The 14,236-nt window shown below is 64.2% G+C and overlaps 2 protein-coding genes and 1 long non-coding RNA gene across 3 annotated transcripts in view; all 3 read right to left on the bottom strand.

Moving 5' to 3' along the window:
• Positions 1-2,604: 2,604 nt before the first annotated feature.
• Positions 2,605-8,704, bottom strand: MKNK2 (MAPK interacting serine/threonine kinase 2). The gene is given in 15 exon segments (XM_065745969.1): positions 2,605-2,972; positions 4,001-4,044; positions 4,131-4,295; positions 4,390-4,584; positions 5,869-5,970; positions 6,061-6,092; positions 6,095-6,115; positions 6,302-6,406; positions 6,512-6,559; positions 6,562-6,584; positions 6,963-7,042; positions 7,566-7,663; positions 7,756-7,857; positions 7,953-8,034; positions 8,645-8,704. Coding segments are annotated over 15 exon segments (1,407 nt in total). The 5' UTR covers positions 8,693-8,704; the 3' UTR covers positions 2,605-2,710.
• A 73-nt stretch (positions 8,705-8,777) lies between these two features.
• LOC136054650 (uncharacterized) overlaps positions 8,778-14,236 on the bottom strand; it is a 32,980-nt gene continuing 27,521 nt past the window's right edge. Inside the window, exons 2-3 of the long non-coding RNA XR_010622758.1 lie at positions 8,940-8,983; positions 8,778-8,850 (exon numbers count right to left, since the gene is read on the bottom strand). This is a non-coding gene — a long non-coding RNA (uncharacterized LOC136054650). The remainder of the gene's footprint in view (positions 8,851-8,939; positions 8,984-14,236) is intronic.
• On the bottom strand, positions 10,516-12,690 carry MOB3A (MOB kinase activator 3A). The gene is given in 6 exon segments (XM_065745959.1): positions 10,516-10,545; positions 11,498-11,584; positions 11,587-11,637; positions 11,639-11,703; positions 11,804-12,288; positions 12,530-12,690. Coding segments are annotated over 5 exon segments (651 nt in total). The 5' UTR covers positions 12,222-12,288; positions 12,530-12,690.

Here is a 14,236-nt window from a genome sequence, read left to right as displayed (position 1 = left end):
GGGGCAGTGGTGAGGAAAGGGATCCTGATGGGGACAGCAGAGGTGACACCAGAGCTGCTGGGGCACCCCAGGCCCTGTTCTCAGCCCCAGAAAGCTCAGGTTTGCCCCCCAGCTTCACCACTGCCCAAGCCCAAACCCGGTCCTGAGCTCTGTACCCAGGTGCTGTTGTGTCTGTCCCCAGCCCTGGGGCAGAGCTGGAAAAGCTCCTCACCGTGCCAGGGCACGCTTTAAAAAGTCACTTTCTATTTCAGAGAACTTCACCACGAACTAAAGCAGCGCAGCAGCACTCCCCACCCCCACAGCATCCTCAACCTCCAAGCCAAAACCAACCCCAAACCCACAGTCACCCATCCCCAAAGCCACCCCCTCCCACCCTGTGCTGTCTCTGTGCCTCAGTTTCCCCCAACCCCACATCCCAGGGCACACTGGGGCCACAGTGACCACCCCCCCAGGGTTGGGAGAAGCGAACAGGGGGTGGGACAGCCCCCACCCTCAGGTCGGTCTCAACGCATTTTTATTAAATCCTTACAAAACAGAATACAAAATTCTGGCATCAACAATGGTTATAAAGGAAAACTTCAATCCAGCTGTATCAGTTCACCTGGTACATACAGTAAAGTGCTTGTTGGTTGTAGGATTTTTTTTTTGTTTTGTTTTTCTTCCTTTTTAAATCTTTTTATTTCATTTTTTTTCCCCCGTTATTTGGATTTCCCAGCCGGCCCCGAGCGGAGGCAGTGGGGTACAATGCGTCGGCCCAGCTTTGGCAGTCTTCATCCATTGTAAAGTGGAGAAAATCCCTCCCCCTCCCCACCCCCCACACCATTTCCATGAAGAAAAAAAAAAGAAGTTAGCTTCACAGTACAAGTTTCTACCCAGTCCTACGTCAGGTTAGTGGGGCCGGAGGGGAGTGTGGGGATGGGGGGGGGGGGGGCAAAATGCTTAAAGTTTCCAGCTTTAAAACAAATGTGATATCTGGTTTCTGGGACAGGTGCTCTGTGGGGCTTTGCAGGAGAGGGTAAAAAGCTTTGGGGAGCACCCGTGGGTGCCACAGAGCCAAACCCCGAGGGGTGGGGGACAGCCTGAACCCACAGCCCGGCCCCGTGCTGCCCCCACCCCAGACCCCGAGGACCCCAGCCCGAGGCGTTGTGCCACGTGTCCTCCGAGCAGTTCTTAATATAAGACAACGAGGAATCGTCCACAGAGAGCACAAAGTAAGCGATCCAAGTCACAGCATACAACCAAGATGGATTTTGTTTTTGCTTTTCCTCTGGGTGTGGGGGGGTTTCCCGTGCAGGGGGAGGGCGGACTGGGGGCTCTGGGACATCACCATCCCCAACCCCAAAGCAGTGGGGCAGGGAGGGCGGCCCTATGCCTGGAGGAAACCCCCCCCCCGGCCCCAAAACAACCCCACACGTATTGCATAGTATTGCTGTCAGCAGTCTGAAAACAGAAAGAACTTTTCTTTCTGGTGACCCCGGGGATGTCTGTCCGCTCCCACTGTGCACACCATGGGGCACGGTTGCTTTTTGCTTCCCACCCCCCCCCCAAAAAAAAAAAACAACCAACCAACAACCCGAAAACATACAAAGCTCCAAGCATAGAGAATGCAGAATAATGGGACTTCCTGCTCTGAGCAGGACATGGAGATGGCCACAGCTCCGACCCCGCTGCATTCCACCTGCTCCCATTTGCTGCCCTGCACCCCAACCCCCTCCTGCTGCCCCCAGCTGGGACCCCCCCTCCACCACCCAGCCTCGGGGCCAGCCCGAAGCCACAGCAGGGCCACGCTGCCCTACCAGGGAGGGTTCGATGGTGCACCCCTTTATTCCTAAAGATATTTTTCCCTGTTTGCCTCAGCTGCTCTGGAACCTGGGGTGCACGGCCCCTCCCCAGCACAGGAGCACAGCCCTGGGACCCCTGCCCCCGCTCTGACCTTACCCTGGGAGCCACTTGCTGGAGTGAGGGCGGAACGGAAGACGTTTCTCCGTGCCCTGCAGAGAAGCACAGCTAGAGCAGGTTAAAACCAACACTAATCATTTAACAATTAAAAAGGATAAAAGGGGGTGAATAGCTTATTCTGGAGGCTGGCGGCCAGGGTGGGCACTGAGCTGGGGTTGGGGCAGTGGGTGGGTGAGCACTGGGGTCGGGGTGCGCTCCCACACCACAGCACCATCCCTGGGATGCCCCCCCCCCCCCCCCCCTCCCCAGCATTTGGGGGAACCCCAGCTCCCTGTGGAGCCGAGGTGACAGCGCTGCTGCTGAGGGTCTTTTGTTCACAGTATGAGATGAGCTGAGAGCGGCCACGGCACAGAGTCCTTTGGTGCCTGGGGGTGCATGGAGGGGGGGGGGGGGGGGACAGTAGGAGAAACCAACCACTATTCAGGGAGCTAAATCTGAGTGTCTGTGTCTGTGGGTATGCCTGGGGTGTGTGTGGGGGGGGGAGGAGGAGCGACCCCACATGTGACTTAATACCTTAAAAAAAAAAATAGTAGGATCTTCCCTAAACCCCCAAACCCCACCAGATCCACAAAACCTCAGGGAGCAGCCAACCTTGTCGGCAGCCAGCACATGGGGGGGGGGGGGGAGGAGGGCAGGTTTGGGGGGGTGGGAAAAAGAAAAAAAAAAAAAAAAAGAAAAAAAACCCACCAACAAAAAAAAGGGAACAACTGAAGAGGAAAAGGGGTCGGGGGGAAGGGGAGCGCCGCGGGGCTCAGGCCTGGTCGGCCACCAGGACCAGCGGGGTCACCAGGTGCTGCCCTGCGGCCACAGCTTTGGCCGCGCTGCTCCTCTGCCGCCGCTGCGCCAGCTGGGACTCGGAGGGCGGCGAGAGCTGCACGGCCCTGGAGGCGGCTTTGATGATGATGGGGCGCTCTTCCTCCTCCTCCTCCTCGTCCTCGTCGCGCTGTGTCAGCTGCCGGTTGACGGCCATGGCCTCTGCGGCGAAGGACGTGAGTTCTTTGGCACTGCTGTTCCTGTGGGGTGAGGATGGAGGGGGGGGCTGAGAGCGTGTTTGGGGGTACCCGGCCCCACGCGCGCGGGGATGGCGCTGAAAATGGGGTTCGGGCCCAAATCATGTACTGCAACCCCACAGTGGCACGTTCGGGATCCTGTGGGTCATGGTTTCAAACAATGAGTGTGAGCTCTGGTCTCAGTCAATGCACCAGTGGGAGCCCCACCCTCAGTGGGTCTGTGGGGCTGGCTGGGGCCAAACCTGGGGCCTATGGTGTGAGCCATAGATGGGCCGTTGGGGGGGTGGTGCTGGGAAGCGGAGTCCCCCTAATCAGGGGGTCCACATCCCAGTTGTCACCACAGGGGGACCAGCTGAGGTGATGCTATATAATGGAGAGCTATAGAACAGGGGTTTGGGGACCCCATCCCAGTGCTCCCCCATAGGGGGGACCCATTGGGGTGATGTTGGGAAATGGGGTCCACCTCCCCGAGCTCACCATAGGGTGATTGAGGAGATGCCGTGAAACTGGGACCCACAGATCAGGGGTTTGGGGACCCCGTCCCAGTGTTCCCCTGTAGGGGGACCCATTGGGGTGATGTCGGGAAGTGGGGTCCCCTAAATCAGAGAATTTAATGAGCCCATCTTAGCACTCTCTGTAGGGGAACCTAATGAGGGCAGTGCTAGGAAGCTGGCTCCCCCTAATCAGAGGGTTTTGGGGGGGAGGTCCATCCTGGTACTCACTGTAGGGGAACCCATTGGGGTAACACTGAAATGGGGACCTGCAGATTTGAGGACCCCCTCCCAGTGCCCACCACAGCGAACCCACGGGGGATGGTGCTGGGAACTGCCCCAGATGAGGGGATCTGGGGATCCCATAGGGCAGCCCATCCAGGTGCTGCCCCCAGGAGCTGTGTCCTAACAGCCACCCCAACCCCATAGCCCCAGTTTGGCCCCAACCCACCCCACAGATGCCAGTTAGAAGCCTGGAACTAAATGGGTTTCCACCTGCATCCCTATGGTGGGGATCCCCCCCGCCCCCCCAGCACTCACCTCTGCAGGATGATGGGGGTCGGCAGGGTGTTATCTGGGGCGCACTGCAACAAGACAGAGCTGCTCAGAGACAGGCACCCCACTGCTCTTCGGGGGTGTCACACCGGGGCTGGGGGGGCACAGCACTCACCCCCTGCACCCAGGGGTGCTCCAGGACCTGGGCGGCGCTGAGCCGCTTCTTGGCATCCCGCAGCAGCAGCTTCGAGATGAGGTCTTTGGCCCCAAAGGAGATGTGCGCCCAGTCCTTGTCAGGGAACTCGTATTTGCCCTCCTGGATGCTCTCAAACAGCATGTTCTGGTGGGGGTGGGAAGGGAAAATGAGGGGCTGAGGGCTGAGTGTGGGGGGAGAAAGGGGAAACGAAGGGCTGAGGGGTGGGCACCCCACACACCTGGCACGTGGGGCACGCCTCGCCCCGGTCCCAGCCGCAGTCAGAGCCGCAGTGTCCCACGAAGGGGGGGTACCCACTGAGCATGATGTACAGGATCACCCCCAGGCTCCACAGGTCGCAGCGCTTGTCGTATATGGACGCCTCCTCGCTGAAGGCCTCCACCACCTCCGGGGCCATGTACTCTGCAGAGCCACACTGCAGGGGTGGGGGCGGCCGCTGGGACACAGCTCCTGGGATCCCCACGTCCCCCCAGCCCAGGGCAGCTTCCCAGCACCGTCCCCAGTGGGTCCCCCCCCCTGTGGTGGGCAGTGGGAGGGGGTCCTCAGACCCGCAGGTAACTCAGGTTACGGGTTCCCCTGCAGAGAGCTGCAGGATGAGATCCCCCAAATCCCCTCAGTCTGGGGAACCCTGCTGCCCAGCACCGCCCCCATTAGGTTCCCCCACAGAGAGCACTGGGATGGGGTCATTACGTCCCCTGGTTTGGGGAATCCCATTTCCCAGCATCACCCCAACAGGCTCCCCTATGGAGAGCATCGGGATGGATCCCCAAACCCCTGATGTGGGGGGGACCCCACCTCAAGCCCCATCCCCAACGGGTTCCCCTACAGTGAGCACTGGGATGGGGCCCCCCAAACCCCATTCCCCACCATCACCCCAATGTGGAACACTGGGACACAGACCCCCTTACTTGGGGTGTCCCCCCCCCCCCCCAGACACCACATGGGGGATTCCAGCAGCTACGCCCCTTTTCAAAGGGGGTGTGACCCCCAAAGCTCCCCTCCTCCAACACCCGTTTCCCCAGCCCCCTCCCCCGCAGCAGTGAGCGCTGACGGCAATGGGGACGCCCCGACCCCACAGAGCCCGCCCCGACCCCACAGAGCCCGCCCCGACCCCACAGAGCCCGCCCGACCCCACAGAGCCCGCCCCGACCCCCACAGAGCCCCGCCCGACCCCACAGAGCCCCGCCCCCACGCTCTGGGCCTTTCAGCGCACATGACCCGGTGACGAGGGCAGAGGAAAAGCTGCAGCAGCAGATAATGGAGCGGCACCGCCCCCCCCAGTGCCCCCCCCCCCCCGGCACAGGGTGAGCCCTTAACCCTATAGGGACCGGGGGCTGAGGTGTGAAGGGGCACACAGCCCCCCAGCGGGGCTGACATGGGGAACTCGTGACACAAGCAGAACAGGAGGATGCAGAGATGGGGCACAGGATAGAGGGGCTGGGGGTTCTGCGTGCCCCCCCGCCCCCAGACTGCTGTTGTAGCTCAGCCCCCCCCCCCACCCGGTCCAAAAACCCCAATGGGCCCCACAGTGATAAGGGCATCCCTCACCCGGGGGGGGGGGAGCAGCAGTGTTGTAGGGGTGAGGGCTCCCTGTGAACCCCCCCTGCCCCATGAGACTTTTAGGGAAGAAACGGGGTGGAGGTGGGAAGAGTGTCATGAAATAAGGGGATGTGGTGGGGGGGTTATGGGGTGGGGGGGCCGTACCGGGTGTGAGCAGCTCTGGGGTGGAGATGGGGGAGCAGTCCCCGTTCAGTTTGATGCCGCTGCCCAGGTCGAAGTCACAGATCTTCACTGGGGACACCTTTGTGGGGTGGGGGCACAGATGTGTGGGGCTGGATGACCCCCACGGCACCCTGCCCCCCCCAAATCAGCCCCCTCCCCCTCCACTCACCTGGTCCGGGCTCTCGCACAGGATGTTCTCTGCTTCAGATCCCTGTGCGCTATTCCTATGGGGGGGGGAAGGGGGGGGTGCAAACAGAGGAGCTCTCATATAGTGCCACCACCCTGACCCCAACGCAGGGAAGGGCTGAGTGTGCCCCCCCCTGTACCACGGGGCTCCTCCCAGCCCAGGAACGGGTTCACCTCCCCCGGGGGGGGACCCACACCCGCGCAGGGCGGTGCCCCCCACCCACCCTTGTTGTGCAGGAAGTGCAGGGCGCGCGCGATGTCCCGCACCACCACGCTGGCCTCCAGCTCATTGAAGTGGCGCCGCCGGTGGATGTGGGTCAGGATGGAACCTGTGGGGTGGGAGGGGGGGGGGGGGTCAGACTCGGTGCAAGTCGGGGGAGGGGCCGAGCTAGCAGCCTATATAGGATCCCCCCCCCCCCCAACCCCGCACTTACCACCCCGCATCTTCTCGAACACCAGGTAGAAGCGCTCCTCCTCCTCGAGAACTCGATCAGCTCCAGCACGTTCCTAAGGTGGGGGCACCGCAAAACGTGGGGACCCCCCCCCCCCATGGGATGGGATGGGATGGGACCCCCCCAACCCCAGGACAGATCGAACCTATACAACCGCAGACCCCACCCCTCCCCCACAACCTCTGCCCCCCAAAGCTTCAGGGGGACCTGGGGCCCTCGATGTGTTCCTCAACCAAAAAAATGTGCCCCCCCCCAATCAGCACCGACCCCCAAATGAGACAGAACCACAAGACTCCCCCCCCCCCCCCCCCCATGGGATGGGACTAACCAAACCAAACAGTAAAGAACTCCCCACCCCAAAGCTACCAGAGGGTGTGGGGCCACATTCCCGGGGTGGGGGGTCGGTGGGGGTGCCCCCCCACCCCCCCCGTACCTATGGCCCTGGCACTGGTAGAGCATCTCCACCTCCCGGAACACGCGGCTGCGGATGTGCCCACGGCGCTTCTCGATGATCTGCAGCACGGGGGGGGGGGGTCAGTGGGGGGCACGGGGGGCAGGATGGGAAAATGTACCCCCCCCGTGCCCAACCACACTGCTCTGACCTGTGGGCTGTCATGGTGGGGGGAAGGGGGGGGGATGCCATTCACCACCACATTCTGCTCCCACCCCAAAAGTCAGTGGGGGATCCCACATGGCCTCTCTGTCCCCACGTCCCCATATGCACTGCCCCACGGGGAGGGGGGGGGCACACTCCCCATGAACTCCAAAGCCCTTTCCCATAGGAGTCAGACAAACCCCACAGCCCTGCCCCATCGGGGCCACACAGACCCCAAACCCCACAGCCCTGCCCCCACAGGCTGTGCACACACCACAGGCCCTGTCCTATGGGGTGGAGATGCAGGCAGTCCCACACCCTGCGCGTCCCAAGCACTCACTCACCCCCTCCGCCCTCATTTCCCAGCGTGGCCGTGGGGTGGCTGCGGGGTTGTGGGGCAGTAATGGGGTTGTGGGGCAGTAATGGGGTCAGGGCACGCACCTTGACGGCGTACTCCTTGTTGGTGATGAGATTGACGCAGGACTGCACTCGGGCGTGGGCCCCTTCCCCCAACACCTCCTCCTGCAGCTGGTACACATCTGGGGGGGGGGTAGGGGGGGACCCAGTGGTAATGGGGTCACCCGTAGGGCCCGTCCCTATAGGCCCTGACCCCACACCCCCCCCCGCTCACCTTCAAAGCGCCCCGAGAAGCTGTCGGTGGCTCTGCAGCGCTTCTTCTTCTTGGGGCGCTTCTTGGCGTCGGGGATGTCGATGGGTTGGCTGGAGGGCATGTCTGGGGAGGGGGGGTCGGGGGGGGGGTCGGGTCAGCCCTACAGGGACACGTGCCCCCCCACCCCAACCACCCCACTGCTGTAGGGCGATGCTTACCGGGACGGGGTGGGCAGTCAAAGTCAAATTCGGGCTGCAGGCGGGGGGGCTGCTCGAACGACAGCTCGAAGGGGTTCTGGCCCTGGGAGGGGGGGGTTGGGGGGGCGGGGGCACAGTGTGGGGTGTAGGAATGGATATTGCCCCCTCCCCCCCCCAACCCCCTTTTACCCCACACCGCGGGGATACGGCTGCTGCTGCCCCATAGAAGTGAAAAAGCCCCAATCCATGGGTGAGGAGGGTCTGCTCACACGGGATGGGGACTGCCAGGGTTCCCCCCCAAAATCCCCTCCCCCCGCAGCGAAGTGGGGACGACGACGACAGAGCATCGCACCCTCCCCCCCAACCCCCCCCCCCCTCGAAACCCTGGGGTATGGCACAGGGCACGCAGCCCCACAACCCCAACCACCTCCCCCCCCCAACATCAAACCCAACAGGGCCCGACCCCCCCAGTGCGGGAGAGGGGCAGAAGGAGCACTGCACCACTACGGTTGGGGGGGGGGCTGGTTCAGGAACACCTCCCCCCCCTCCTCCTCCCCACAAAGCCGCACTCCGTAGGGGATAACCCCCCCTCCCCCCACAGCGTCCCCCCCATCACACCCCAAATCCATAGCGCGGAGCCCCCCCCCGCAGTGCCCCCCCCGTCCCCGCCGGCGGTGCTGCAGCGCTGGGCCCGGCCCCCCCACCCCCCGTACCGTGAACGAGCGGTGGAACCCCGCGAGCTCCGATTTCTTCTGCACCATTTTGCTGACGGGGGGGGGTGGGGGGGAACGGAAGGTGGGGAGAGAGAAAGAGGACACGAAAACGGGGGGGGGGGTAATAAAATCAGGGGAAGGGGGTAAATAAAAACGGGGAAAGGGGGGGCGGAGGGGGAGGGGCAGAGCCGGGGGGTGGCCGAGACCTGCGGGGAAAGGGAATGGGGTGGGGGGGGGGAATCAGAGGTCTGTACCCCCACACAGAGCCCTCCGCGCCCCCCCCCGCCCCGCTCACCGCCGCCGCTGGGACCGCACCGCCACCGCCGCCGCTCCGCACCGCTCCCGCTCCGCCGCGGGGGGGGTGGGGGGATCCCGGCACCCGCCCCCCCCCGCACTTATAGCCCCGCCCCGCCCCGCCCCGCGCTGCGGCCGAGCACCAAAACAGCCCCCGCCGCCCCCCCCCCGCGGCGCAGCGCCGCCAATGGCCGCCAATGGGGGCACGCAGCGCTCCGCCGCCTGCCCCTCCCCCCCCAGAACACCCCCGTGTCCCGCCCCCCCCCCCTCCCTCCCCTTCTTCCCCTCCCCCCCCTCCACGGTATTCACGGGGGCCGTACCCCTCTGTACCCCGTGCTCGCAGGGACACGCCCCCCCCCCCACGGCCCCCCCGGGCTGCAGCCACATTCATGTCACGAGTGGGGCCGTGCTCAGCGCAGCATCGCGTGCTGCGCCCGCTGGATGCACTTTGCATGTCCCGTGTGTGCTCTGTGTGCTCACATGGCGTGCCCCTTACATGTACTCGGCGTGCCCCTTACATGTACTCGGCGTGCCCCTTACATGTACTCAGCGTGCTCCCTTACATGTACTCGGCGTGCCCCTTACATGTACTCGGCGTGCCCCTTACATGTACTCGGCGTGCTCCTTACATGTACTTCGGCGTGCCCCTTACATGTACTCGGCGTGCTCCTTACATGTACTCGGCGTGCTCCTTACATGTACTCGGCGTGCTCCTAACATGTACTCGGCGTGCCCCTTACATGTACTCAGCGTGCCCCTTACACGTACTTGGCGTGCCCCTTACACGTACTCGGCGTGCCCCTTACACGTACTCGGCGTGCCCCTTACATGTACTCGGCGTGCCCCTTACATGTACTCGGCGTGCTCCTAACATGTACTCCGCGTGCTCCTTACATGTACTCGGCGTGCTCCTAACATGTACCTCGGCGTGCCCCTTACATGTACTCAGCGTGCTCCTTACATGTACTCGGCGTGCTCCACGTTCTTTGCGTGTGCTCTGCGTGTTCATCGCATGCTCTTCCCACGGTGCCCTGCACTCTGCACGCGTGCTCCTTGCACGTGCTCTGCGCGTTCCCCCTCACGCTCACACGATCCCTTCACACGCCTTGCACGCTCGCTCGCTTGCACGCATCCCGTGCCCACTCCACGCCCCGCGCAGTGCAGGCTCAGCTTGCTCCCTGCACAACCACGGCGCACACGCGTGTGCACACACGCAGGAGCAGAGCTGGGAGCTGCGCAGAGAGCGCCGCTCCCCACGTTGGGCTTTGCTGGCAGAGCCCCCAGTGCTGCAACAGAGCTCCCCACGCACACACCCGCAGCACAGAGCACGACGCCCCGAGCCCACGGCACGCAGCTGCGCGCACAGCTGGGCCCGGCAGCCTGCACACGTTTTCTTTTTTCTTTAATAGGAGGAACGGCTATCGGAAAAAAAAAAAACCCAAACCAACCCCCCCTGGCTGATCTGAGACATCTCTTACAAAAATACTCCTGCCGCATCGCAGCGATTGCATCGAAACGCGTTGAAAAATAGAGATCCGTGTTCCGTAAGGGAAAGGTGTCCGGCGCAGCGGGGCCGCTCAGTGGCACATCTGGGCTGTCATCTCCTTCTGCCAACGGGACGAGGAGCTGTCAGGGGCAGGTACAGAAACACAGCACCCCGTTCCCACCCCCCCCCGCAGCCCCCCCATTGCTTCCATTGCTCATGGCAAAGTGCACAGGAACCCCACTGCCACCTGTCCCCCATCCCCAGTGGGCAGGACTCCCCCAGGACCACCACTAGCCCTTAATGCCACATCCCTGCTCCCCAGTGAGGCAGGACCCCCACCAAGCAACCCCACAGAACCACCACTACTCCTTAATGCCACCCCTTCCTCCCCAGTTTGGGGCAGGACACCCTCACAGCCAACCCTCCAGAACCACCCACTGCCACCCCCTTAATGCCACATTAAGGGAGAGGACATCCCACAACCAACCCCACAGAACCACCACTGCCCCTTAATGCCACATCTCTGCTCCCCGAAGGGGCAGGAGCCCCCACAACCAACCCACAGAACACCACTGCCCCTTAATGCCACCCCCTCCTTCCCAGTGAGGCAGCACAGCCCCAGAACCCACTGCCCTTTAATGCCAGCCCAAACTCCCTCAGTGTACCAGGACCCCCACCCCCAGACCACCACTGCCACCCCTTAACGCCACATTCCAGTCCCCCGCAATGGGACAGGACTCCCCTAAGACCACCACCACTACCCCTTTATGCCACATCCTGGGGCAGGACCCCCCCCCCCAACCAACCCCACAGAACCACCGCTGCCACCCTTTAATGCCAACCCCCGTCCCCAGTGGGGCAGCACTCCCCCAAGACCCCCACCGCCACCCCTTTATGCCACATCCCAGTCCCCACAACGGGACAGGGACACCCCACAGAACCACCACGACCCCGTAACACCACATCCTTATCCCCCAGTGTGCTCAGGACCCCCTCCCCCCCCCCCAACCAACCCCACAGAACCACCGCTTTCTCCCCTAACGCCGCCCCCCTCCCCCACAGCGTGCGCCCACCAGCGGCTCCAGCTCCTTGGTGTCGATGAGGTTGAACTCCTTGACGAAGTAGTAGAAGTGCTTGTAGCACGTGTTGACGTGCGCCTCCCCGACCCCATCTGCGTGATCCGGTCGAAGTGGTGGATGTAGACGTGGACGAAAGACGCGGAAGAGCCGCGAGAGGATCTTCTTCACCACCGGGAGGAAGTTCCTGGGGAAGGGGGTACCTGCGGGGCAGCCCCGCGTGCCAACGACCCCTCCCCCCCTCCCCCCACCCCCCACCCCCCAGGGCGCGCAGAGAGCCCGAAGCGACGGCCCCGCACTCACCCACGTTGGTGGGGAAGATGTCCTCGTTGTTGATCTGCACCTCGATCCAATCCATCAGCAGGTTCATGTACTGCGGGGCGGACAGCGCCGTGGGTCTGCGGTAGCGGTGCTCGTCCTGCCAGCGGTACTCGTACCTGGGGCCGCCCGACATGACGGGGCACGACTGCTCGGTGCAGTAATCGCTGATGGTGCCGTAGATGAGGTTGATGCGGTTGAAGAAGTCCACCACGTGCACGGCCACCCAGTCGTTCTGCTCCTCGCCCGGCGGCAGCTGCACGGCCACCTTCAGGTCCAGGCCGGCGTTGAGCGACGCCTGCGCCTTCTTGTGCAGCTCGAAGCGCTGCGTGCCCGGCTCGAACTTGCGCTTGGGCCGGAAGGTTTTGTCCTTATTGAACACCTGCTTCAGAGCGTGCGACATCGCGGCCGTCACGGAGCCTTCCTCCTCCTCCTCCTCCTCCTGCTGCCGCTGCTCATCCGCTCCCGGCCTGCAACGCAGCGCGAGCAGCGAAGTGAGGACGAGCGCGGCCCCGTCCCCTCCGCGATGCACCGCTTCGACACCGGGAGCCCACGGACACGGCCGCCCCGCGGGGCCGCGTGACAGCGTTACACCGCGGGGCCGACACAAAGAGCCCTGCCAAAAACGCATCGCCCGGAACCTCAGCCCTGCGGCGGTCAAAGAGCCGACGCGGACCCTCCCCGCCCCCCACCAGCAGTGCCGGTACTCGCCCGGCTCACGAGAAAGCGCAGCTCCGAGGATGAAGGTCCTCCTCCTCTTCCTCCTCCCGCTCTCAGCCGCCGTCCCGCAGTCCGTCGTCCCCCGACCGAAGCGCCGTCGCCGCCCGCGGGGAAACGCTTCTCCTCCGCTCCGGTGCGTGACTGAGGCGGAGAGCGAATGTGAACGATGCGGGATAGGGGGGGGGGGGGGGGGGGGGGGAAGCGGGACGGGGCTCACACAGAGCGGGGGGAGAAAGGGGCGCGGGTGGGGGGGAGGGGATGGGGAAGTGCGGCCGCTCCGGTTCCGATCGCTGTGAGCAGGGGCTCTCACCTCCGCAGCACCGGGAGCGCTTCACAAACGGCCGCGACGCACCCGGGGGAGCCCCATAATCCTCCCCCCCCCACCGCTCTGCCCCCCCACCCCATAACGGCATTTACACCGCACGTAACGCCCAGAGCCGCTCCACCTCCGGACCCACAGAGCCCCTCCGCTCTGTTTCCCCCCCATCCCCGTTCCCCCCCCCGGGACCCCCCGCCCTCACCCGGCGCTTCTGCCCCTCGTGCGGCCGCAGTGCCCCGCGCCCCTCCCCCTCCGCGGCGCTCCGCCGGCGCTACTTCCTCTTAAAGGGGCCGCGCCCCGCGCTGCGCTTCTTCCTCTTAAAGGGGCCGCGCCGCGAACGCCGCTCCGCGCGGGGCGGGGCCTCAGAGGGACACGGTCGGAAGCGCCCGTGGGGGCGTCGCGGAACTCCTTCTCTGTGGGCAGAACGTGGGGTGCGACCCCTCCGGGTGGGGAACCGACCCCCAACCTCTCTGAAATCGCGGTCGTTGCGGTTGGAAAAGCCCTCTCAGACCCCCCCCCCCCCCCAACACCTCCCGGGACTGCGATCCCAACCCCCCCCCTTCAACCCCACAGCAGCGGTGGACCGACCCAAACTGTGCCCGGGGTTCGTGGGTGTGAGATCCGTCAGACGTCGGGAGAGTGGAGGGGGTCCCAGTGGGTCCTCGCCCCCCCCCCCCCCCCCCCCCCGTGTCCCCTCCCCGCGCTCGGCGCTGCCGGTACAGATCGGGGCGCGCTGTGACGCGGCCCGCGCTCCTTTGTAATTAGTAAAAGCCGGTTATTCTTAGAAACCCTAATGGATTAAATTAGAGGCGATACGGACGGGACGAAGCACTGACGCCATCCCGCAGCTGAGTCACAGCACCGCGGCCCTCGGGGGCGTCCGCGGAGCCCGGGGGGGTTTCTCATCTTCCTCCACGCTCCGTCCCGCAGAGCGGCTCAATTATTCACGAGAACACGAGTGGGGGGGGGGGGAGGGGGGGGGAACCACTCCTTACGGAGCCCGAAAACTTCACTTCATTTTCAAAGTTTATTGGATCATCTCGACACAAAACCGTTACAGCAGCTCGTGGGATGTTCTCGTCTTTGTTTCGTTTTTAGGGAATGTCGACAGAAAATAAGAGATCCGTGAACGGCGCGCAGCTCCGGCACCACCGCGCGGAGATCGACGGGAGGGGCTCAGCCACGGCCGCGGGAACCCACGCGTGGGGACGGGGGGGTGACCCCTGGGACACGGGAGGAGCACATCTCCCCTCTCCCCACCCCCACCCAGCGCAGCGCACCCAGCGCCGGGGGTGGGGAGGGCTGGACCTGCACTGAGGAACTGCAGTCACACACACGGCCGCTCCCGTCCCCCCCCCCGCGGTGCTCAGCCCGAGGGA

The sequence above is a fragment of the Cyrtonyx montezumae genome, unplaced genomic scaffold, assembly GCF_038088225.1.
Source record: "Cyrtonyx montezumae isolate F1298 unplaced genomic scaffold, pur_monq_1.0 scaffold_39, whole genome shotgun sequence".
NCBI lineage: Eukaryota > Metazoa > Chordata > Aves > Galliformes > Odontophoridae > Cyrtonyx > Cyrtonyx montezumae.
This window is presented reverse-complemented; position numbering and strand designations above follow the sequence as displayed.